Source organism: Littorina saxatilis, unplaced genomic scaffold (assembly GCF_037325665.1).
Source record: "Littorina saxatilis isolate snail1 unplaced genomic scaffold, US_GU_Lsax_2.0 scaffold_271, whole genome shotgun sequence".
Lineage (NCBI taxonomy): Eukaryota > Metazoa > Mollusca > Gastropoda > Littorinimorpha > Littorinidae > Littorina > Littorina saxatilis.
The window spans coordinates 108,743-134,316 of record NW_027129343.1 but is presented as its reverse complement, the minus strand read 5'-3'; the positions used below and the strand labels follow the sequence as shown (position 1 = coordinate 134,316).

The 25,574-nt window shown below is 39.8% G+C and overlaps 1 protein-coding gene across 1 annotated transcript; it reads left to right on the top strand.

Moving 5' to 3' along the window:
• Positions 1-64: 64 nt before the first annotated feature.
• Positions 65-24,349, top strand: LOC138957618 (dentin sialophosphoprotein-like). The gene is made up of 8 exons (XM_070328705.1): positions 65-363; positions 10,383-10,471; positions 11,035-11,141; positions 15,853-16,006; positions 16,975-17,126; positions 18,257-18,308; positions 18,923-20,821; positions 21,528-24,349. Exons 2-8 carry the CDS (start codon positions 10,435-10,437, stop codon positions 21,782-21,784), a joined length of 2,658 nt encoding a protein of 885 aa, XP_070184806.1. The 5' UTR covers positions 65-363; positions 10,383-10,434; the 3' UTR covers positions 21,785-24,349.
• The last annotated feature ends 1,225 nt before the right edge of the window (positions 24,350-25,574 follow it).

Sequence of the window (25,574 nt, the reverse complement as noted above, 5' to 3'; positions counted from 1 at the left end):
ACGCTGACGTAAATTCTACAGTGTCACGTCAGCGGCACTCCTTATTAATATTATAGAGTTTCACTATACATGTTTCGACCTCCACATCATCATAAAGATACACAGATAAATGCGGGAAACGCAAGTTGATAAAATAGGCCACGATCAAAAGATCGTGTAGGTTACCTAGCTCAAAGTTAGGCTAGGATAGCAACTGATCAAAAGATCAGACAAAGGCTTAACAGCCTAAGTACCAGTCTGATAACATAACATAACATAACACAACATGATCGCTGTATGTCTTGTCAATAAACGATTAGTGATAACATCAGCCAGTGCAAATGTGTAAGTGAAAAGAATTACGTCCTGAAGAAGCCAGAGAAGGTAAATCATTAATTAACATAGTTAACAATACGTACGTTAAAATAACTAACATATTAAAACGAAGCATTATCAGTCATTGAATCCACACATGCATTTCTAGGGATATCAATGTTAAGAAATCTTGACGTACTGATTCTGAAGTGAGTAACACACAATTATACCACATCACTGCGTGCTCAATATTTCCAGTTCATCCCCACGACGCAACTGTTTATATGACCATTATTTTGTTATACAAATAAATAAATACAAATACAGATAGAGTAAGACACAGGGCTCAGTAAGACTCAGCAAAGAGCTTCGATTTTGCGGAACTGATTGTGTTGCGGGTTCAACACTTTTTCCAAAACCTTCCTTGTCCGTTCCTTGTTTACAATATTAGAAATAATTAAGCTTTATCAGCCTTACACATTACCCAGAAGTACCCGCACTTATGATGTTCATGCCACCAACGGCTCATAAAAATAGCCGGCAATTATGTGCGAGAAAAACAATAAACTCTAACTTTCCGCAGTAGGTAGCCGGTCAGCTCAACAAAAAAGGTTTGGAAAATACATTTTGAGCTCTCGAAAGTTGTGCAAGAGCAAGGACGACTTTGTGATAAATATCTACATGACAACTTCAACGGGGAGCATGGTTTTTCATTTCCTGATGAAGAAGGTCTTGTACCTATTTTCTGTTCATCACAAGACGAATTGTTGTTTTAATTCTGTTTTGGAGGTAGTGGGTGGCTGGATTGTTCGAGGTGTGTGTGTGTGTGTGTGTGTGTGTCTGTGTGTGTGTGTGTGTGTGTGTGTGTGTGTGTGTGCGTGTGTGTGTGTGTGTGTGTGCCTGAGTGTGTGTGTATTCGTGTTTTAGGTTTTTGCTTTAATTTTTTCAAAAGCTTTGTTCTCCATTATTTATAGAGTTGATACAGGGCGGTGCTGCTTTGACATATAACGTGCGCCACACACAAGACAGAAGTCGCAGCACAGGCTTCATGTCTCACCCAGTCACATTATTCTGACACCGGACCAACCCCATAATGCCAGACGCCAGGCGGAGCTGTAAGCCACTAGATTGCCAATTTTAAAGTCTTAGGTATGACCCGGCCGGGGTTCGAACCCACCACCTCCCGATCACGGGGCGGATGCCTTACCACTAGGCCAACCGATGCACAAGTAATAATTATGAAACAAAAATATATATGAATATGAACATCCAAAAGGTTCAACCAAAGCACAAACAAACAAGAAACAAGTCGCGTAAGGCGAAATTAACTACATTTAGTCAAGCTGTGGAACTCACAGAATGAAACTGAACGTAGTCCGCCGCTAGTGCAAAAGGCAGTGAAAGTGACGAGCCTGTTTGGCGCGGTAGCGATTGCGCTGTGCTTCATAGCACGCTTTACTGTACCTCTCTTCGTTTTAACTTTCTGAGCGTGTTTTTAATCCAAACATATCATATCTATATGTTTTTGGAATCAGGAACCGACAAGGAATAAGATGAAATTGTTTTTAAAACGATTTCGGAAATTTAATTTTGATCATAATTTTTATATTTTTAATTTTCAGAGCTTGTTTTTAATCCAAATATAACATATGTATATATTTTCGGAATCAGAAAATGACGAAGAATAAGATGAAATTGTTTTTGGATCGTTTAATAAAAAAATAATTTTAATTACAAGTTTCCAATTTTTAATGACCAAACTCACTCATTAGTTTTTAAGCCACCAAGCTGAAATGCAATACCAAACCCCGGGCTTCGTCGAAGATTGCTTTGCCAAAATTTCAATCAATTTGATTGAAAAATGAGGGTGTGACAGTGCCACCTCAACTTTTACAAAAAGCCGGATATGACGTCATCAAAGGTATTTATCGAAAAAATGAAAAAAACGTCCGGGGATATCATACCCAGGAACTCTCATGTCAAATTTCATAAAGATCGGCTCAGTAGTTTAGTCTGAATCGCTCTACACACACACACAGACAGACAGACAGACAGACACACACACACACACATACACCACGACCCTCGTCTCGATTCCCCCCTCTATGTTAAAACATTTAGTCAAAACTTGACTAAATGTAAAAAGAAAAAAAGCAAGAAGTCAACATGTAAATATGTCGCAGATCTGACTTCAAAATTCAGTTGAGTCTAATTTAAACACATATCCAAAAACAAAGAGACTGCCAACGTTCCAAAATTCAGAATTTGAAATTTGAAATGCACGTTGGGTTGATATATATTTATGACTGTAACATATTGTTTTGTCTATAATATAAACACGTTATGTCTTTCGGATAAAAAAAAATTCTTCTCAAAACGCCAGGATAAAACTTTAATTATATAATATATGCATTGCTAAAGATAAAAAAATATTTTCAAAATTGCTGCATGTGTCTGCTTGCGCGTGCCCCAAAAAACAACAGTTTCGCTGTGAGTGTCATTGTGACATGTGACCAATAATTTCAGAGCAAGATCCTTTAACTTAAGACAATAATAATAATACATGTAATAATAATAATAATAATGAGGATATTTATTTAGCGCAAATCCTAAAACAGTTCTAAGCGGCTCATACAAAAACATGCATAAATAAATTATTCTGTGCACAAATCCAAATAAAATTATAATAATACACATCAAAATATATTATACTTATAAGTTATAACCCAAGAGTGGAATCAAACTTCGAACAGACAAAGTAGTACCACTCAGCGCCACCCATCTAGGTAAACTGTGTAACTTTCATAGACCCTGCTCATTCCCACCTTAGGGATCTAAGCTTTATTTGTGTGTTTTTTCTTTTTTCTTTTCGTAATTGATGTTCCTAACTCAAACCAGAGGTCTTTCGCGGACCGTGTAAACCCTATTTGGGAGCTCAGAATTGCGATTTTTCTTCCTCACCCCTGACTGTGTCAACAGAAGGAGAATATGAGAGCATGTTCGATATTGACTGTATTTCACAGAAAGAAGCGTGTATTGCCTATGCATATATTGATTAGATTTTAAAGAAGACTTTTTGTATATATCCTATTTTGCATGTATGCATTATAAGTATAAATGTACGTCTTTTGTGTATGTGCTTAGCACGCGATGAGCCGCTGAGGTGGTTGTAAGAAATCCAGGCTGGTTGGGGGCCGGTTGGAATTTTGGAGGGCCGGTTCAATTTTTGACTTACCGGCCCCCCTGGCCGGTAGCAAAAAAAGTTAAGGTACACCCCTGTATTAACCATAATGTATCAATGATTATAAAGGATAAACGAGAGTATGTACGAGGTTGTATGTGAGAGATGGGTATGGATATGTGGGGTTTGGGTTATGTATATTGATTTGTATGTGTCTATATGTTCTGAGAATGTGTTTTTATGTGATGCTACTTCGGTCACGAGCCAAAAGAAAAGTTTCTGTTTAATGCATTCAGACAATAAAGTTTTATTGAATTGAATTGAATATTAAAGAGAAAGACAGGTCAGTTAAAACACTAACCCTGAAGCCTTTTCCTTACCATTGTAAACTTTGTAACACCACAGATCTGTCCACAATTAAACAATAGATAAGAGCATCCTTCAACGTGGGCACATACCAAAACTCAACACCATGGGTGCTTTCACTCAGTGAAGAAAGGTAATTGTTATAGATAAATGTCTTACCTGATAGGTTTTTTTTCCGTTTTTATTTTATAAATCAGGGAAAGTAAGTGTAACTTTGCAGAGGAAGCAGTACGGATGTTAATAATTGGTATGTGTCTCCAAGTTGGGGAATGTTCTTATCACACATGCACAGGAAGGAGTGTGTCTTTAACATTGTTATTGTTATTTTAGATAAATTGAATACATAAGCTTCAGCGGGTGAAAACAAAGCAAAAATATCAAATCCTCCCCCATGATTCTGGAATTTCAAAGGCAACTTACATATTTGTAAATTCATACTTAAACATTTCTCCAGTCATCATGCTGCCTACATGAATCAGTACACCCCCCCCCCCCCCCCCACACACACACACACACATATATGTATATACACACATATATATATATGTACACACACACACACACACACACACTCACACACACACACACACACACACACACACACACACACACACACACACACACACACACACACACACACACACACACACACACTGTTTTCAAAAGTTGCGAGAGACAATAACAACAACAAAAACAATAACAACAACCAAACCACAATTAAGCGAGCTACAAGAGTTCCAATCAAGTTAGCTGGTAGATTTGTGTATACAGTCTTCTGCCACTTTAATGCATGAGGACATGTATCTAATCCTATGGGGAACACCAAATACAAGCAAATACGTTTCTCAGTGTCTTCATTTCAAAGAATAAATATTCGCTGCACACACATACACACGGGAAAAAATCACCAGAAAAGGGCAGAAACAAACAAATTCTTCTCATGTAAATGCAACCTTAAATTATACATTGGAACGTTTTCATTTTTAGTTTGTGCTCTTTTCATTTAGACATCTTCAGTTTGGTGGAAAAAAAGCTCATAAAGAAAACTGAGAACCACCAACAGCCAAAATAATTAAAGAAAACTGTGCAAATAACAACAGACAGTTATAGTTACTTATATACCCTCCTTCAGCCTTTTGTTAAAAAAAAAAAGATGTTTGTTTAAGTTTGTAGAAAGCTGTGTGCTTATTTTCCTCTACTAAGGTAAAACGTTTAAGCTTATTAGACAAATAACGGAATAAGTTCCCACCCTTGTCTTCGTTTTTCTTTATAGTACACTAACATACTATTCCTGATCACTGTGAGCTATGGGTACCCTGTCCTCCTTGTAACCCCCCCCCACACACACACACACACACACACACACACACACCAATGACGCCTAGTCAATGTTTGCCAGCCCCCCTTTTAATTTAAATTTTTTTAAATTTTCCCAACGCCAATAGTAACCTTTTCACCTTATTCTTAATTTTAAATGTGGTCTGTGGTGGCCGAGTGGTAAACGCACTTGCCTCGGAAGCGAGAGGTTGCGAGAGGTTGCGAGTTCGACCCTGGGTCAGGGCGTTAGCAATTTTCTCCCCCCTTTCCTAACCTAGGTGGTGGGTTCAAGTGCTAGTCTTTCGGATGAGACGAAAAACCGAGGTCCCTTCGTGTACACTACATTGGGGTGTGCACGTTAAAGATCCCACGATTGACAAAAGGGTCTTTCCTGGCAAAATTGTATAGGCATAGATAAAAATGTCCACCAAATACCCGTGTGACTCGGTTGGCCTAGTGATAAGGCGTCCGCCCCGTGATCGGGAGGTCGTGGGTTTGAACCCCGGCCGGGTCATACCTAAGACTTTAAAATTGGCAATCTAGTGGCTGCTCCGCCTGGCGTCTGGCATTATGGGGTTAGTGCTAGGACTGGTTGGTCCGGTGTCAGAATAATGTGACTGGGTGAGACATTAAGCCTCTGCTGCGACTTCTGTCTTGTGTGTGGCGCACGTTAAACGTCAAAGCGGCACCGCCCTGATATGGCCCTTCGTGGTCGGCTGGGCGTTAAGGAAACAAACAAACAAACCCGTATGACTTGGAATAAAGGCCGTGAAAGGTGAATGCTCGCCCTAATAGGCTTGAGGTTTGCTGGCCGATGTGAATGCGTGATATATTGTGTAAAAAATTCCATCTCACACGGCAGAAATTAATATGTAAAGCGCTTAGAGAACGTCAAGCCCTATATAAATCTCCCCATACAATACAAAATGTTAAAGATAGGTGGCCTTCTCTGATGCCTAAGAAACCCTCCCCCGCACATGACTTGATCCGGTACTTGCGCCTGATAATAATAATAATAATAATAATAATAATAAATGAGCATTTATATAGCGCAACATCATAACTTTACAATTATGCTCTTTGCGCTTGACACATTTAAAATCAAAACACAGTTATACAAGCATTTACATCTACATTCATAGTCAGCAACGCTTAATTAAAAGCATACACCATCAAACATACATTAATACAAAAGATTCTTCCACTAACTAAGTAATAAAAACATGAATAAAATAGGTAGTGAAAAACAAGGATAGAACGTGCCTTCCTGTGATCAGCGGTATAAATACCCATGCGCACACAATTGCTGTACATTGTATTATCTATATCTACACTACTTGTGTCTGGCGCCTGCTCTACTTGTGACGCAAGTTTATTCATATCGGGAAATCCCGATATTACACAAAAATAATGTGAGTCATTGAGGAAGAGAAAAACAACAATCGGATGTCTGGCGAACTAAACAGCAGAACGCAAATACTGGTGGCAGGTAAGATTAAATATTGTTTCTCGACATGATCCCTCATTCATAATCACTCAACGTGTGTCGAGATTATGTTAACGATAGGAAAGTAGAAAGCTATCAACGCCAAGATTGTACTAGTCTACTGCTAGCATACCAGACGTTGTTTTGCCAGTGAATTATGTGTGCAGAAAAAATATTGAAACTGGAATATCCAGAGGTAAGAAAGATCAAACAAACTTGCAGGTGAGTAAACATAAGCTTGGTGTACTATATTTCCCCAAAACGGAAATCTAAAAACCACAGAAACCTCACGATACAGATCAAAATAGGCTTAGCCTTGCTTACCTATTCTTTGCGGCCATTGTGCTAGGGGAAGTAACTAACGTTAAATTGTCCTTTCCCTGCGGGAGTGGTACATGTCGCGTGTTTCTTTCAGGCGAGAATATAATATTTAGTATAACTGGGAAATGGCCTTCACGTTAGTGCCACTCATTCAGGTAAACTGTTGCGCAGACAGGAAGAGCCGCGAGTTTGTACCCGAAGCATGAGTCAATGTATATGTTCTGCGCGTTCTTAGAATCCGGTTTCATTCTAGAATGGACCGGGTCCAGGTTGGAATTCTAACCCTGCGCAAGTACAGGGGTGCCATTCTAGAATGAAACCCTTGTTGCTGGTCCATTCTAGAATCGGCCCTGCGCAAGGTTGGAATTTGGGTCCAAGTTGGAATAGTCATTTCAGTTAGACTATCACACAGCCAAAGCCACAAATGTGGATTTTCTGTTTGTTTTTGTTTTTTGTGTGTTTAGTTGGGGTTTTTTTCCGGGTTTTTTACACTTTACTCAAAGACATCGTGAATTGGGATTGTGATGTTCTGAAAGTGATTACGATTTTGAGAGACACTCAGCACTGATCGCTACGAACGGAAATTTCCGGACTGACAGTGTTTTGACGATCTCGCTTGTAACTGGATTTTCTGTTTGTTTTTGTTTTTTGTGTGTTTGGTTGGGTTTTTTTTCGGGTTTTTTACACTTTACTCAAAGACATCGTGAATTGGGATTGTGATGTGATGTTCTGAAAGTGATTACGATTTTGAGAGACACTCAGCACTGATCGCTACGAACGGAAATTTCCGGACTGACTTAATCTTATTCATATACATGAAGAGTTTGAAACGTGGGCATATCACAGTTTGGAAGGTAGGGATTCTGATAGATTAAATAAAAACTGTCAAACTTTTAGGCATGGAATTCCCCTTTGAGAGTATTTGTTGTGGTAGTACTACTACTATGAATTGCTTTCAATGTTTTTCCCATAATATTATAAAACCAGACAAAAGTTGTTGTTGATTTCTGTTTTTGTTAATGTCAACTTTTTTTTAAACCTGTGACAACAGCTCTATAACTCACTCTGTCCTTCTGTTGGTCTGTCTGTCGGTTAGTCGGTCTGACCGTCTGTCTGTCTGTCTGTCTGTCTGTGAAAAAAATTGTCAAAAAACCAGACATTTCCGAGAGGGAGACAGCGCTGACATTGCAAGCGGCCGCAACCGGCTCTCATCACAAAAACAACTGCCCTGCAAACAATACCGCCCTGGTAGTCCCCCTTGCTATGGTCTGCCTTTGTTTATTGCGTACTCAGGAGTGTCAACTTTCTTGACATGACATGACATCGCAAGATCGCCAAAGGATTTTTTTCAGGGGTAGACAAATCAGCCCCATCTTATCAAAGGGAAGGTGCAGGTGGAGATAATTCAAGGGAAGACAACTCTGTCTTACCTACAAACATTACGGCCCCCTTTATTCAAGGGTTTCATTCTAGAATGGCACCCCTGTACTTGCGCAGGGTTAGAATTCCAACCTGGACCCGGTCCATTCTAGAATGAAACCGGATTCTAAGTTCGCGCAGAACATATATAAAAATACGTTGAGTTATACTTTCCAAAAAAAATAGGGTTCTTTTGCAAAGCGTATAATTATTTCATGCTCAAGGGACATAACTTACTGATACCTGCTGGTTTTCCGGAGATCACCGAACCATTTGCACAAATTTGAAAGCCTTGTGAGAAAACAAAAGAGATATGCCGTCCTTTGTTATTGTTTTATGTCATTTAATGTACATGTGTACAAAATTCTTCTTATATTCTGATTTTTGTCCAGTTTTCATTAATGACCAATTACATTATTAGCTAGGCTTTAGTTTTTGTCAGGTCAATTTTGGGATACACGTTTTGAGAGACTAGCTGTCATTTAATGGCTCATGCGACAGTAACTGTCCATCCAAAAAGTGTACTAGATAAGCCTCTGCACCCCCAACTCCCCCACACACAAACACAAAATAATAATAAATGATATAAAAAAAATTGAAAACAAAAACAAGTGCTTTCTAGGCATAGCAAGTATGAATTAAAAAAAAAGAATGTGTACAAACTCTTTTTAAGTGTTGAAAAAAAGTGGTACTTTTTTCTCTTTTTTGTTGTTGTGCAATGAAAATGGAATGGAATGGAAATCATAAATGTCCCTGATCAAAATCCAGCATTTATTGATAATAGCAGGGACCTATATTATATATAGGTCTATGATAATAGTCTTTGTGCAGGCGCAATGACGAATCAACGGAAAGAAAAACAAATAAATGAATTTCAGTACTCTCAGTTTAAATTTGTGATAACTCATAAGTCATATGAAGGCTGAAACAGAAACACAGACAGTCTACCTGTGCTTATTATACATGTATAGGCAGGCGCCGATTTAGAAAATCTTCCTACGTCTGAAGGGGCCATCAGCTGACCCAGAAAGTCTGCTTAAAATGACATTTTGTGAAGTTGGAGGTAGAAGAGGAGGCAGGTGGAGATCACCAACTTTTTACTTTCTGTTTTCGTGCTATTAAAATAGTGTTTTTTTTTTAATTTAATGGAGACAATTAAATCGTGAAAGCATATTTTCAGCAGAAAACAGTGAAACTAAAAATTTGCTCAGACTGGCTCCGCAGCAGAAAGCCAAAGAAAAAGGGAAAGGATGAATTTCTTTACGCCCATGGCCGTGGCGAGAACGATTATGCATGTCAGCTGTGATAACTTCCAGATATCAACACTGCCCTACCGTCGCCCATCCCTTCCTCACTCTCCCATCCCAGCTTTGAACAGGTCCTATTAAGACTACAATGGATTACCCCCCATTTAAGACCTTGAAAGATCTGAGAAAATGAGGTCTTGAAAAGGAGAGGTCTTAAAATGGGCCGGTACATTTGCAGAGGTTATGAACAGAAAGTCTGAAAACATTATTAAGGTCTTAAAAGGGAGGAAGTCTGTAACATTAGGGGGTCTTAAAAGGGGGGGGGGGGGGGGGTTCCACTGTACAGAGATAAAATCACAGTACTGAAAGATCTGCATGGTTGAATTTGGCATACTCATGCAAATCCAAAAATAACCTTTATATTACTTACATTACCAGTTTAGTGACTTGTTTTGAATGTGCTGATTTGAGGTGCTTTTATTTATATATCCCCAATAAAACTTCTGAAAGTCTCATAAAGCAGAGCAAATCATACAGTAAGTGTTCATGCTGCGTGTATTTGTGTATTTTCCGCCGATTGTCCTGGCCAGATGTAGAGAAACAGCACAACATATTGTGGAATTGTAGAGTTATAATTTGATGAAACTGGTAATTTCAAGTTTTTGAGATTTTATTATTGTTTCGGTGTTTGGTTCAAGATCATTGAATTTCAATGTGCTACAGTACATACATGTCTATTTTGTTCTTGCAGGTAACAGAGTTGATACTATATAGTTTGCTTGATCGACAATTAACCTGGAAAGATGTCGCTGCAAACAACACATCATGATCAGCCTCCAGGTGATAACATTCTAGACGGTAGAAATAAAAGGTTACAATGTCAGTATAAATTACTGTGTAGGAGGAAGTAACTGTTAGTGTTACCTCGTTTGTACAATATATTCTTATTCTTATTATCTTTCTATGTAAATATATATATATACAGTGTAGTCGAATCTATCAAAAGTGGTTGTTAAAGACAGGTGCAGGTTAATATGGAAAGAATATGATAAATAAATGGGATCCTTCAGATTGGTGGTTATGGGCAGGAGGTTGCTTGGGGGGGGGGGGGGGGGGTGCATGGTCACATTAAGGCAGATTCATCTGCGGAATCCCTTCTTTGTAACACTATCAAAAGAAAGGTGTGAAATACAAGCATGCACACACCAAAATTATGAGTTTCTTTAAATGACACTATAGATAGAATCATTTAGCCTATTCTTCAAGACAGAATTAAGTTTTGACAAACAGGAACACTTATGTTGGTGGACATTGTAACTTAAATACTGTTGTATATGTTTGCACCATTTTTCATTCTTAAGAAGTTAAGGAGGTTTGGAGAGAAGTTGTGTTGGATGTTTCAGTGGTTAGTACCCCATTGAACACTCTACGTGATGAGTCTGATGCTGACTATGGACATGAGCAAAGGATATCCACTGAAGATTCTGTCCAGGAGGGACATTCCCAGGATGTGAGTAAATCTTATGAGGCAGGGTAATATATATATATTATGTGTGTGTACCATAAACTACCTTGAAAGTGCCGGGTATCGAGCAAATGCCGACCCCCTACTTTTTGTCAAAAACTGTGTATAGGGTATAATACCTTGTAGGCGGGCGCAACGGCTTGGTGGTAAGACGCCGGTCTCCAAAGCGGAAGGTCGTGGGTTCGAATCCCAGCCGCGCCTGGTGAATAAGGTGGAGATTTTTCCGATCTTCCAGGTCAACTTATGTGCAGACCTGCTAGTGCCTTATATCCCCCTTCATGTGTACACGCAAGCACAAGACCAAGTACGCACGGAAAAGATCCTGTAATCCATGTCAGAGTTCGGTGGGTCATAGAAACATGAAAATACCCAGGATGCTTCCTCCGAAAGCGGCGTATGGCTGCCTAAAAGGCGGGGTAAAAATTGTCATACACGTAAAAATCCACTCGTGCAAAAACACGAGTGTACAAAGGAGTTTCAGCCCACAACCGCAGAAGAAGTACCTTCTAAACGCTCACCTCCCATGTTTAAATGTTTGAAAAAACACAGTTTCAAGTTGATTTTAAACCTCTTCACAAAAATACAGAGATATCATTCGAGTGAATAATGACAAGATGTTGCGATGCAGTCATACAGTTTAAATCGACCATGGGAGATTTAAAGAGATTGAGTGAACCCCGTCATGACAAAATATCACGCGATACCATGGATGGACGGAGCTGTAACAATATGGCATGACCAAAGTAAAGAGAATTTGTCATGGGATGTGGAAACAAATCATTGGAAATTCACCATGGGCAATCAACCCAAGCCTAGAAGTTGTAGAACTATATTTTGTTTCAGTCTTGGCAAGGCCAGTTTTGTCCAGTTCCGGAAAAGACATGAATTCATTCACCCTGCCGAGACGAAAAAAACAATTCCATGGATGAAAACGTATAAGCTTATATCCCGTGACGCATGAAAGCTAAATTTTGTTTTGAAATGTCTTCACAACGTACAGATAACTTATAACGACATAATTGCCTTAACAAGACAGGAAAAACGCACACTTTGTTTGTCGTCTGCTACAAATCTAGTCTTGTTGGTTGACGGAGAGAATAAAGCTTCAATCGTACCTTCATCAACAGGAATAAATGCTCAATCCGCTGTCAGTTCGCAACTGAACCTTGTTTTTTTTCTTTAACTTTTTGGTTAACATTGAAACGGCAATCCAAAAGAGTGTTTCAGCTGTTTCAAGACACAGGCTTAGCTCCTTCTTTTGAGTTGCTTTTCAGTCTAAAATGACACCGGAAGCGAACAAATTGTCGCGTATACTGTCGTCACAAAAAGACGTCATGACAAAGTTACACGCAAAGCGAAAGAGACTTTGACGTCATTTACTTTTGTTTGGAATTTTCCGTCTGTTCCTAGCTTGTCAGTGAACACCTGACGTGAGTAAGCTTACCCAAAACGTCTTTGTTCTCTATTCACATTGCAGCTGTGAAATAATCAGTCTTGTGTCTCGGTCGTGTAGGTACAGAGTTTGCTTCTGCAATCATTGTGTTCGTGTTGATGACGGCTTCGTAGGACAAATCAGCGAATCTATCGTGAGGAAGACGTTTATGTACAAATCACCGAACCCAATCCATTTTTTGTGTGCATTTTTCTGAAGAATAAACTGCATGTGGTTAATTTCATCCGTTTAATGCTTGTCGAAACGAGCCATAAGGCTTTAGAATAAAAGATTTCACGCATTGCTTGGCCATCTGATCACAGAATGATGAGGTCGCAGTTTGTAGGTTGAATCTATGAATCGGCCAGAGATAGATCTGCATTTCTGGTACGACCTTCCAGATTATCAACAGCGGGTTCATGGTCGGAATCAAGAGGTCAAATTTGCGTGGCTCCCAATCATTTCATAAAAGATTTCCATTTTTTTGTTTCTGCGGCTGCGCAAGTTATTTTGCCTAGGTCATGGCCGAACTTTAGGCCTACGGAGAAATATCGCTGGATATTGTCTCCCTAGATTAACAGAGACAAAGAAGGGAAGTCATGCTGTATCTTACGGTATGTTTGTGTGTTTGTTTGTGTGTCAACATTCTTCAGTATTGGTGACAACTGTGGGTGGCTCTTTTTCAGCGTGCATTACGCTAACTTTAGAACATCATGTGTATTTGTGTATTAAAAGATGAAAAAACAGCACAAGCAAGGATAGTCCGATCAGTGTATGGTAATACGGGGGAAAACGGGATTTAAAGTGGAATTTTTCGTCCAAAATTGCGTCATAAAAAAGAACGGCAACATTAACCAATGAAGCAATATTTCCCTTTCATTTGAAACATGAGTTTATCTTTCTTGCGTGTTTGTGAGAGGAACTTTCAATAAAGAAGATGTAACAGATCACAGATCTGTTAATTCAGTCTTTTTGTACATTAGATTTGAAAATTGGCGGACTATCATTACATGTCGTGTCCTACTACAGTAAAGGCTTACAAACAGTACGATCGTCTGCTACAACATGAGGTGACCACGGTCACTGTGATCCTATATTGGTAAAATGCATACTCAAGTACCGATATATAATTGAAGGTTTTCATCTTTCATTCAGTCGTTGAACGTGAACATGTCGATTTGATGTTCGTGTCCCTAGTGAAACGATAGTCCGCAGTCAATTTTAGATTTCACCACTGAGCGGAATATCAAACGGAACACATTGGCAGTGCACATGACATAATACTTGAATATATAAATCAGACAGATGATGTAGTTTACGTACAATCTTGAATAGGAAATCTGCAGTCAACCGAAAAGTGTTTCGTGTCCCACACATTAAGTGAACAAAATGCATGTAAAAATAATCCGCTCCCACTGTGCGGTTGTCTTGAAGATTGATATCTGAATGAACCAAGATCTGCGTTCAGTATTATAGCTTCAACAATTCAGGTGAAAAGATTATTGTAAAAAATAGGTTTTTAAACAATCCCTATGATAATTTGTGTTTTTTGGTTGTTGTTGTTGGGTTGGGGTATTTTTTTTGGGGGGAGGGGTTTTTCCTTTTATTTTATATTTTATGTACCTTTGCATCACTTCATACATGCCGATGGAAATAATTTTATTTCTCCTGAATGTTCATTAAAGGCACAGCACGCCTCCCGTAAACCATCACAGATATTGTCAGGCTTTTACGCACAGTACAAACACCCTTTCAATTAAACACTCACCACTTGAGAACATCTTAGGTGCCCTCCGTAAAGAGCGAGCAATTTTCAAAGAAATAATTTTGCAGATTGTTTGATAACAAAATCAGACGGTGCGTTTTGGCAATGGACCTAACTTTTAATATCTAAATGATATATTGACAGCTTGTTACACAAACATTCTTAAATCATAAAAGATTTTTTTTTCATCAAGACCAGATCAGTACAATTCAAAGTTTTGAAAGTTTGAAAAAAAGAAAAGCCCGGAAGCAGGGTCACGCAAGGTCGTGGTTCTCGTAGCAGACGACAGAAATGCCTATCGCCAGTTCCTCTGAACAGTCAAAAGCCATCGCTAGAGTTCATGTGAATCACATCCGTTTGGTGCGTTTAGATTCAGAGGTACATAATAACGTGCTATTGCAGATAAGCTTACAGCGAGTCGCATTGGAAATCACAAACTGACGACTACATTGTGAAAAAAAGGAAACTGGATCACACCGGTTCAAGATGGCTCAGGGGTAAGATAAACCACGCAAAAATAAAATCTTTTAAAATTGCTCGCTCTTTACGGAGGTCACCTAAGATGTTCTCAAGCGGTGAGTGTTTAAATGAACTGGTGTTTGTACTGTGTGTAAAAGCCTGACAGTATCTGTGATAATTTACGGGAGGCTTGCTGTGCCTTTAAAGCAAACTAAGCGCTTCACATCATATCAGGTATCAGTTACTTAATGTACAGAATAAATGGTTCAACCCTACTACACGAATTACACGCTGCGAGTAAAAATTTCAAATTCACGCGGACTATCGTTACGGTGTCCCATACGAAACTCTGCAATATACACCAGAAACCGGATTAAAAAAAAATCAATTTTGTGCTTACAACTTTTTTTATACTGTCTCATAATGATTTAAGAGTTAATAACTTGTAATAGTTATGTTAATGTAATATTCGTGTCCCGTGTAGCGATAGTCCATTTTCACGAGCAAAACTCAGATTTTACCAAATTAAAGAAACAATGGCGTTTTCTGCTGCTTATCCTTTCATGGTTTAACATTCCCCATTAATGCATGTTTTTGCACACACAATTTCAGCTTTCTTGTTTAGTTTGTAAATTTCAGCCTCAATTCAGACTTCTCTGTCACCCGAGTATCAAATAGTGGCTCTGATGTGTGTTTGCCTCAGTATGTGTGTTGGTGTGTTTGCCTCTGTGATATACATAATTATATCGATGTGTAGTTGCATACCTGTGTTTGTTTGTCTGTGTGCTGCAAAATAATGCATGTGTGTGTGTATGACTGTGTGTGTGTGTGTGTGTGTGTGTGTGTGTGTGTGTGTGTGTGTGTGTGTGTGTGTGTGTGTGTGTGTGTGTGTGTGTGTGCATGCATGTGTGTGTGTGTGTGTACGCGCGCATAAAGGTGTGTGCTTGTGAGTGTACGACATGTTTGAGAGAGTGGCTGTAGGTGACCTCAGGGCTATCGACCATGTCCTTCGTGATTATGGCTACTCTTCTTTCTTTCAGGAAGCGATGAACCCAAGAAGCTCACCATCAGAGGGACCAAAGTTTTCAAAAATGGCATCGCCAGAGGCCCGCTTTTCCACATATGATTCTTGGCATTTGAGGAAGATGCATCCACCAGAAAAACTGGCTGAAGCAGGTTTCTTCTATCTGGAAGGTCAGTTTCTGTATTCTGTGCCTGAAAGCTGAAAAAGAAAAACTGCATTATAGTTTTACTTGTTTTTTTCTTTGGAGCAGGCAGGAGTTAAAGAGGGTAGATCAGGGTAAATGAGGTGTAAGGAGGAAATGTCAGACTTCTGTGCTGTTCTAAGGTCTAGCTATTACAGTTCGATTCAATCCTATTTGATTTTTTGTTTTTGTTTTAATTTTCTGGGCGAATGTGGGTACTTAAAATTCTCACACTTGTTTCATTCAATGTCAACCTTTATCGAGATTATTCTCTACAAAATGTACTTCGTGTCAGTTAATTATTATTACAGAAGTGCGCTCAAAACGACTTTGTGTGAGTGCATAGACAGGAGAAAGAAGAATAAACACGATTGACAATTTGATTGCACAAATCAATAACTCGTCACACCAGACTATGGTTATTTTTACACAGAGTGGACATTATAATGTATCATTGGTACTGATGAGCAAATTACCAAAAACATAAAGTGCCTAGAGACAGTGAATACACCTGACACTTTGCGTCCAATGTCTGTGAAAAGTCGTTGAGACAGTTGACCTTGGTATACAACGTTTTAGCAAAATGCATTTTAACAGATTAAACTAATGCTGTGTAACTGTAAACTGTCATCAAAAAAGGGTCGCCACCTTGAAGTGGTTTGGAGACTTGCATGGCTCACTGAACCTGAGAGCTATGCCGGCAGGAGCTTAGAAATACTTGTTAACACATTAAACCTATGCAATAAAAACTGCACATGTGTGCAATCAGTTTTACCTAAATTTTAATGAAAAAGGAAAAAGTTATTATCTCCCTTGAGCTGCATTTGGTAGAACTTCATCACACCACAACACGTACATGCAGGATTGGCAAATACTGTGTTGTTACTGCTTTCTTCTGGGTTTTTTTCTGTCAGCTGATAATCAATTAAGTGTTATAATTTCTTGTGCGTTATGCAGATGGGAGCAGCAAAGTAGCATGTTTTTACAGTGGCATGACGATCACAGTCAATGCAGGGAGTTATGCAGACCCTTTGGAGGAGCACGCTCGCTGCTGTCATGACTGTCCCTTTTTGCTAGCTGATCACCAGAAGGGACCTGTTCTACTGCAAGTGAGTAAATAAATCACTGGCTGCAAGCTTTTTGAAACAAGGAAGAAGTAGACTTTATAATGCCTTCATGTGTGTCTGCTGAGTTAGCTAGTACAATTTTGATGTGTAATTAAGTTTTCATACAGTGGTCCAACACCTCCACCCCTCCCCTCTCCCCATCCCCACTCCCCTTTCTTAGGACAACCAAAAACCTGAGGAAATCAAGTCTGTTCAGAAATGTTAAGTCCTTTGTACTGGAAACTTGCATTCTCCCAGTTAGGTAATATATTGTACTACGTTGCAAGCCCCTGGAGCAATTTTTGATTAGTGCTTTTGTGAACAAGAAACAATTAACAAGTGGCTCTATCCCATCTCCACCCCTTTCCCCGTCGCGATATAACCTTCGTGGTTGAAAACGACGTTAAACATCAAATAAAGAAAGAAAAGAAAGAAAGTCTTTTCAGGGGTAAATGTCCTGAACTGATAGGACAATACAGTGGAAACCCCCCCCCCCCCCCCCTTTAAAGACTCCCTTCCTTGTAAAACTAGCTACCTTTTCTCAGCTTTTCTGTTCATAACGTCTGTAAATTAACCCTCATTTTAAGACTCCCTCATTTTTGAGACCTGAATTTGTCACATGTTCAGAGGTCTTTAACAGGGGGTTCCACTGTACCTGCAAACTGTCAAATCATATTCAGCCCCCTCCCTCTCTTTCTCTTTTAGACTCTATGACTCTCTTCCTCCCTCCCCCCCCCCCCCCAACCCCCCCTCTCTCTCTCTCTCTCTCTCTCTCTCTCCCTCTCTCTCTCTCTCTCTCTCTCTCTCTCTCTCTCTCTCTCTCTCTCTCTCTCGTCATCTTTCGCTTTGACTCTCTCTCTCTCTCTCTCTCTCTCTCTCTCTCTGTCTCCCTCTCTGTCTCCCTCCCTCTCCCCCTCTCTCTCTCTCTCTCTCTCTCTCTCTCTCTCTCTCTCTCTCTCTCTCTCTCTCTCTCTCTCTCTCTCTCTCTCGTCATCTTTCGCTTCGACTCTCTCTCTCATGCTTTGCACTGTCATGCAGCCACTCTGAATTGAACTAAATAATTAAGCTGTTTAATTTGCAACTATTTGATTTATGAAAATTGTTTAAAGTCTAAACTAGTTTCTCTTTTTAAGGGTACAAGTGAAGGGACACTGAAAACAAGAGGCCCAGGAAAAAGCAAAGAAGGTATGAGCATGATGCACTTTTTGTTGTAATTTGTTTTTGGTACTCTGAAGTTTGTGATCACAGTGTCTTATGCAGAAGAAAACAATGAATTAAACAATATCGGTCCAGGGTGTTGATAATCATTTTTTTCTTGTGAGATTATGGTTTCATGTTTGGTTTTTGTTTTCTTTAGCTAATTAGTTTTGTTTGTTTGTTTGTTTGTTTTCGTTTTGTTTTCTTCTTTTTTTCTTTGTTTTGTTGTTGTTGGGGGAGGGGAGGGGGAGTAATTCTATCAACTATTGATGCAGAGGTTTCGGAGTCAATGTATCAATGTATTTCTGGTAACATACACCGTCATGTGTGTGTTCACTGATTAACAAAATGGATTTTCTACAGGCCAAAGAACCTTGATAGGTATATAGAGCCATTATTTATTATGCACTCTCTTTAATATTGCCTTGAGTTTCAATCAAACAGCAAACACAAACCAGCAAGCAAACAATAATATAAAACTGCTAACAATGTGTGTGTGTGTTTGTATACATAAAAATGCATGTGAATTTTGTGAACATGAACATGGTTATCTTTTGTGTACAATGCAGCAAGTACATTTGAAAGTTAATCGTGTGTTCCAGCAGACACACAGAAAACCCCTGAAACTGTGCGAGCACCTGAGCAATCGAGTTCCCAGCAATTTGGCACTAAGGGCCTAGCACCAACACCCTCGACAAACAATAGTCTCGGGTCGACATCTAAAGCGTCTGGTCAGCAAACAATTGTCACAGCATCCTCTACATGCAAACAAAATGAAGGGAAAAATCTTGCTCTGGAACCAAGAGCCACAGATCAACTTGCATTGAGTTGTAATGATGCTGCTGCACCAGAAGCATTTGATATTCAGCAAGCTGAAATACAGTCCCGAGCGGAAACCGCTGAAAGTACCGGTAGTGCTGAGAAAGTCAGTAGTAAAGCCACAGCCTCTGAAGCCCCGGATGAGATAATACGTGCCAAAAAAGAACAACTTGCAGCTTTGGCTGCCTTAAAAGCAAAAGAAGAAGGTCCAGGGAACACATTTCAAACACTAGCATCAGGCGTTGTTGAAAATATAGAAGGAAGCGAAAAACACAAAGATATTGTCTCAGCATGTGTCGGAAGTGACAAATCTGAAGGGGAAGACATTCTGGTCTCAAGACACGGAGCTAATTCTACGAAATTTCAAGCTGATACAAACCCAGAAACTGAAACTGAAGGTAATCTCTGTATCCCACCACTCGCAACAGATGATCCGTATGGGCAACAGCTCAGTACAGGGGCATATAGAGGTAATGATCAGCAAACAGGGGACACACCAGCAAGTTCAAAAAAAGCCAGTGATAAAAACATTGAAGATACACATTCAAATACTGGTGGGGTTGTTAAGGACATTACTGTTTCCAGAACAGCGGTTGGTGGTCAACATGGTGCTGCTTCATCACCCACGGTCACCAATCAAACTCGACATGAGGCTGTAGGCACAGCAATTGAAAAGAATGTTCAGTGCACAGATTTTTATATCTCATCACCTGCCACTAGTTTGCTTCACAAGGACAAATTGACAGTTCAGAATGGACAAATGTGTACAGAAGAATCTCCAGCAGGGATGGTCTTTGATGAACAGGGAATTGAGACGGCAGGCGCATCATCCCTAATTGTCAGTGGAGCATATGCGGATGACTTTTTTAAGCTGCCTATTCAGGAACAGGGAGAGAGTAACACAAATTCTACCTCAAGTACTATGAACACAGCCCGGTGGCAAGAAAATCATCCACCTTCTCCACTAGGCAAGCGGGAAGAAGATGCAGGTTTGAGCGATACCCAGAAGGCTAAGGACAGTGAACCCATTTATGTCACCTCTGATGATAAACTATGGCATCCTAAGTGTCCACTATCCACAGGCGTGCAACCAGATGCTTCAACAATCTGTGGGAGACAACAGAGAATATCACAGAAGGATCACCATCAAGAAACTTGCGCAGTTCAAGTTAGCGTCAACAGCGCTAGGCAGCAGGAGAAACCTGTCTCTATGCAGCATACTCACAGCTGTAGCAAGCACGACCAATCCGAAGCTGCAAGAACACAACCATCTGGATCTATGCCCCACCATGATAGCACTCAAAAGCACATTGCTTCATCTCATCCTCAAGCACCTGAGAGTGCACTGTGTTCCCTCAACTACCTCCAGGAAAGGAAAGATGATGCTGTTCCGGAAAATTGGGAAGATAATAATGATTCTGAATCTGATGATGAGCAAGCAGAGGATGACCTAGGCACTGGTGGTGGTGGCAGTAGTGGTGATGGGAATGGTGATGATGATGAAAACAATGATGGTAACGACAATAACAGCGGTGATGGTGATGAAGATGAAGATGAAGATGATGAAAGCAATGATGGTAACAATAGCCGCAGCAGTGAAGATGATGGGGCTGAAGGAGCAGCACCGCAAGACCTCATTGGCTACAACATCTACGCTGGTGTGGACATAGACATAAGGGAGGGTAAGTTTTTGCTGTTATGTTCAAGTTGGTTGCAGAGCCTGACATGCATAGATACATGCACACAGGCACTCATGCACACATGCACGCAAGCATGCATGCATGCAAACACTCAGGTATACGCACACATGTATGGAAATTGCACACATACGCACATGGGCTTACGCCCATCACACAAACGCATATACGCACACACATGCACACACATGCACACACACACAAACACATGTATAATGCAGACATACACACACACACACACACACACACACACACACACACACACACACACACACACACACACACACAAATTGTTCTGAGTTCACTACCCACTTGTAATTTCACCCCTAAGTATAACCCTAACTTTTGACTTGTCTTATAACCTCCTTCAGCTTTGATGACCCCAGCTTTTGACCTTGATTTTTGTTTAACTTCTTCTGGTTTTTATGACCCTAACTGTTAATTTTGAAATTTCTTAAGCCCCTTGAAAGGCTTTAAAATGACCTTGATTTTTGTTTAACTTCTTCTGGTTTTTATGACCCTAACTGTTAATTTTGAAATTTCTTAAGCCCCTTGAAAGGCTTTAAAATGACCTTGATTTTTGATTATGATTTATCTCAACCCTCTTCGGTTTATAGCAGTCTTAAAAAGGGGGTTCTGTTGCATACTACATGTAATTCCGTTCATGATCTGTCTTTCTCTGCTGTTACAGCAACATTGCCATGTCTTCACTGCCGTGTCGCAGAAAAGCAAGTGCAGCTGCCGTGCAGTCACAGGAATCTTTGCTTCAAGTGTTTCTTCTGTAAGCAGTTCTGGCGTCAACACTTGTTGCATGGTCCTCCGCGATGTTTGTTGTGTGAAGAGGAATTCACGGACATCGATGCCCCTTATGTTTTTCTTCTGGCACTTGCTTTCAATCACAGACGCCAGAGGAGGACAAATTGCGGATGTGGATATCGTGGAGGTTAATTTTGAAACACTGTTCTGTAACACACAAAGTGTAATAGAGCTTTACGACTTTTTTTCTATGAGACTGCTCAAGACATTGCGTGGATACAGTATAATCTATATAACTTTTAAAGAAACAACAAAGAAAAGAAAAAAAACTTGTTTTTGTGTTGTTTTCAATAGTTAATATTATTTTTTTTCAAATCTACTGTTCTGATGCTGCAGCTGGCTTTGAGTTTATGTTTTTACAATCTGGTACATGAGTACTCATTTCTCTGTGTGCATGGACTATGGTGAGGGCCGAGGCTGAGTAGCTCTCAGTGGGTGCTTTTTGTGTGATTTATAGCAATTCAGTAGTCCATGTAATGATCTGAGTGCTGTAGTTGAACAAGTATAATGACTTACAATACCCATACAGTCACAGCCTAGCTGGCAGTGACCCGATGAGTAGTTTTATACTGCTGATATGTCAAAGTCACCGAGACAAAGTTTGTTCTCAAAATTCTTTCTCAGTTCCCCGAGAGTCTTGCAGAACAATAAAGATCCTGTGCACGATAAAGATCAAAAGGTCACAGCAAACGTGTCAGGCCTTGGTTAACCAAAATACTTGCATGCAGGGAAGAAAAGAAATAAATTGGGTAGTGCAATTCTTTCCTTGCACGCTATCCCCAGGGATTATACAAACCCAAATGTCCTTGAGGGAATCCCCCAACACAATAAGATATATATATACCTTCTTCTTCTTCTTCTTCTTCGGCGTTCCAGGATTAGATATATACCAAATACTGAAATAAAAAAAGATTTAAAAAAAAAAGAATTAAGGGACAGATTTTTGTACGTGTTGCCATTACAGTGGAACCCCCCTTTTAAAACCTTAACAAATCTGAGAAAATCAGGTCTTAATAAGGAGGGAGTCTTAAAATGGAGGTAAATTTACAGAGGTTATGAACAGAACATGGGAAAAAACAAGGTCTTAAAAGGGAGGAAGTCTTAAATTGGGGGGTCTTAAAAGGGGGGTTCCACTGTATTCGCACTTGTTTCAATTTTTGACATCAGTGAACATTTATATTTGAAATAGAGAAGAGACATCTTGACTCGTTTAGTCGGTGACGTTTCACATTAAAAAATGATATGTGTAAGATGCACGGTGAATGGTCTCATTTTTACTGTTTCACAATTTTTAGTAAGCTTTGGCCTTTGTGCATGATAGAATAACTGAAAGAGAATGCAATCTGAACAGGATTTTTTATTTGATTAAAAAAAATTAAATGTTCAGATAGTGCGTTTTTTGAAAAGCTGATTTTGCAATGCCTAATAGCACCATTTTAATGCCTTAAAGATGTGCAACTTTTCTTATTTATCTGCATTCTTAATCTTTGTTCATGTTTTGCATATATTTGTATTGGTTCATTATCACAGAGCTGTCAACTGCTACGATTTCAGTGTAGTATGCTACGATTTTGCAGCAACTTCTACACTATAAAGTCAAAAATGCTACGCTCAAACAAAAAATTACAAGCATGCAAATTGTCCACTTATCACTCGACAATCTGCAGCAGTCAGTAAAAACTGCGCTTTTGATGAAAAGGTCTGATCCAATAAGGGGATGGTTTGTTCATACATCCAATCGAGAACGTCGTTTCGATCACCTTTACGCGTTGTAGTCTTTGTTAGCGTATTCTCTTTGATTGACTTAAAACATGTTCTTGGAGGTGTGGGTTACCGATACACTGTGTCCCACTTGCCGCCAAGTCGACATGTTGCGATGTCTGATTGTGACACGGACAATGAAACGAAAAGAAAAAAGTCCAAGGCAAACCTTAACTAATGCGGGTGTGCGATTCAAATTCAAGACACTTATGCTACTCTTAAAAGCCAATTGTTACTATGAAAATTCCAAAATGCAGCATTATGCTACTCTTGGCTTCACAGGGGATGGCAGCTAATTGTTTAATAACCAAAAAAATATCACCAACAATAATGAAACAAAATAATCATGCTTTATATGTTATATTTATATATACCGTACTTTCCGGGTCATAAGGCGCGACTTTTTTCCTCGAGTTTGACCCCTGCGTCTTGTATAACGAAGCGCCTAATCCGTGTATGAAATACGAAAAAAATCAAAGAGACCGCCTGAGTACCAGTCAAACAACTTGTGATAATGCATGTTTCAGCTACTAGGTACTACCCTGGCCAAGTTTCCTCTCAAGACATCAAAGAGACCGCCCCATAGGTTAAACTCGGTCACTGACCCCGGTGCAGGAAGTGTTTCCTCTCTCAGATATGACAGGGGAACCACCTCTCATAGCTAAAACTGGGTCATTGACCCCTGGGAAGAAGGTCAGTGTCTATAAACAAATTGACAACCCAGCTATCACAATGGACCTGCCTTTGATCTCACCGCACACACAGAGCACACATATTTCCACTCTGTATTCTTCCTTTGATGTGCGGCTTATTTTCATTCTTCGATACTTTTTCAATTTTGGTGCGCCCTGTCTGCCCCCTGCGCCCAATGGGTGACTGGATTACAATTTTTTTTAAAAGAAGGGGGTGCGCCTTATGCGCTGTAGCGCCTTGTAACCCGGAAAATACGGTATATATATATATATATAGAGAGAGAGAGAGAGAGAGAGAGAGAGACAGAGAGAGAGAGAGAGAGAGAGAGAGAGAGAGAGAGAGAGAGAGAGAGAGAGAGAGAGAGAGAGAGAGAGAGAGAGAGAGAGAGAGAGAGAGAGAGAGAGAGAGAGAGAGAGAGAGAGAGATTGAATGGAAGACAATGAATTTCCGAGTTATTTGATTGTTTTCGTTGGTTGAAAAGTGCACAATGTCACAAAAAGATCATTAGAAAATGTCCAGTGTTGCTAATTATAGATCTGTTACAACTACAGGGACGACTGAACCATGCAGTTTTGATTGCTAAAGTAGTTATAATGCTTGTGATCCTCGAGTCTGTGATCTGATTTGATCATATTGGTTAGTTTTAACCTTAAGGATAATGTGGAACAAACAGTTTTCTCTGAAACTACATTTGTTATTAATTGTTGTTGTTGGCTGATTATTTTGGGCGGAATTCAGATCGGACCAGATCAGAGAGGAGAGTGTTTTGTTATATTCGCTGAGCAAATTAGTTTGATTCAACTGTTAAAAGAAGGTAGTGTAAAGATGAAATGTAATATCTGTAATAATTCTTGCTTGCATACATGCAGGCACAAGCTAACAGAAAGAAAAAAGGGAAAAGAAAAGTTGTTTACTTTCATTGGTATTAATTTTTAGCTTAGACCTTCGACGGGCGCTGTGGCGGGGTGGTAAGACGTCGGCCTCTTAATCGGAAGGTCGAGGGTTTGAATCCCGGCCACAGCCGCCTGGTGGGTTAAGTGTGGAGATTTTTCCGATCTCCCAGGTCAACTTATGTGCAGACCTGCTAGTGACTTAACCCCCTTCGTGTGTACACGCAAGCACAAGACCAAGTGCGCACGGAAAAGATCCTGTAATCCATGTCAGAGTTCGGTGGGTTCGGTGGGTTATAGAAACACGAAAATACCCAGCATGCTAATTGCTTCCTCCAAAAGTGGCGTATGGCTGCCTTAATGGCGGGGGTAAAAACGATCATAGATGTAAAATTCCACTCGTGCAAAAACACGTGTGTACGTGGGAGTTTCAGCCCATGAACGAAGACGAAGAAGCTTTGACCTTTCCCCTCTCTCCTTGTTGATCATATCAAATCGGTGAGGTATGTAGAGGTTACATGCCGAGTCTCAGTGATTATCAAAAATAATGGTCGAAGTTAGCGGATCATGAAAAATGC

Coding starts and splice junctions, on each gene's coding strand:
- LOC138957618 (XM_070328705.1), top strand. CDS start 10,435: ATGTCGCTGCAAACAACACATCATGATCAGCCTCCAG. Junction 10,472..11,034: donor ACATCATGATCAGCCTCCAG/GTGATAACATTC, acceptor TGGATGTTTCAG/TGGTTAGTACCCCATTGAAC. Junction 16,007..16,974: donor AGGTTTCTTCTATCTGGAAG/GTCAGTTTCTGT, acceptor TGCGTTATGCAG/ATGGGAGCAGCAAAGTAGCA.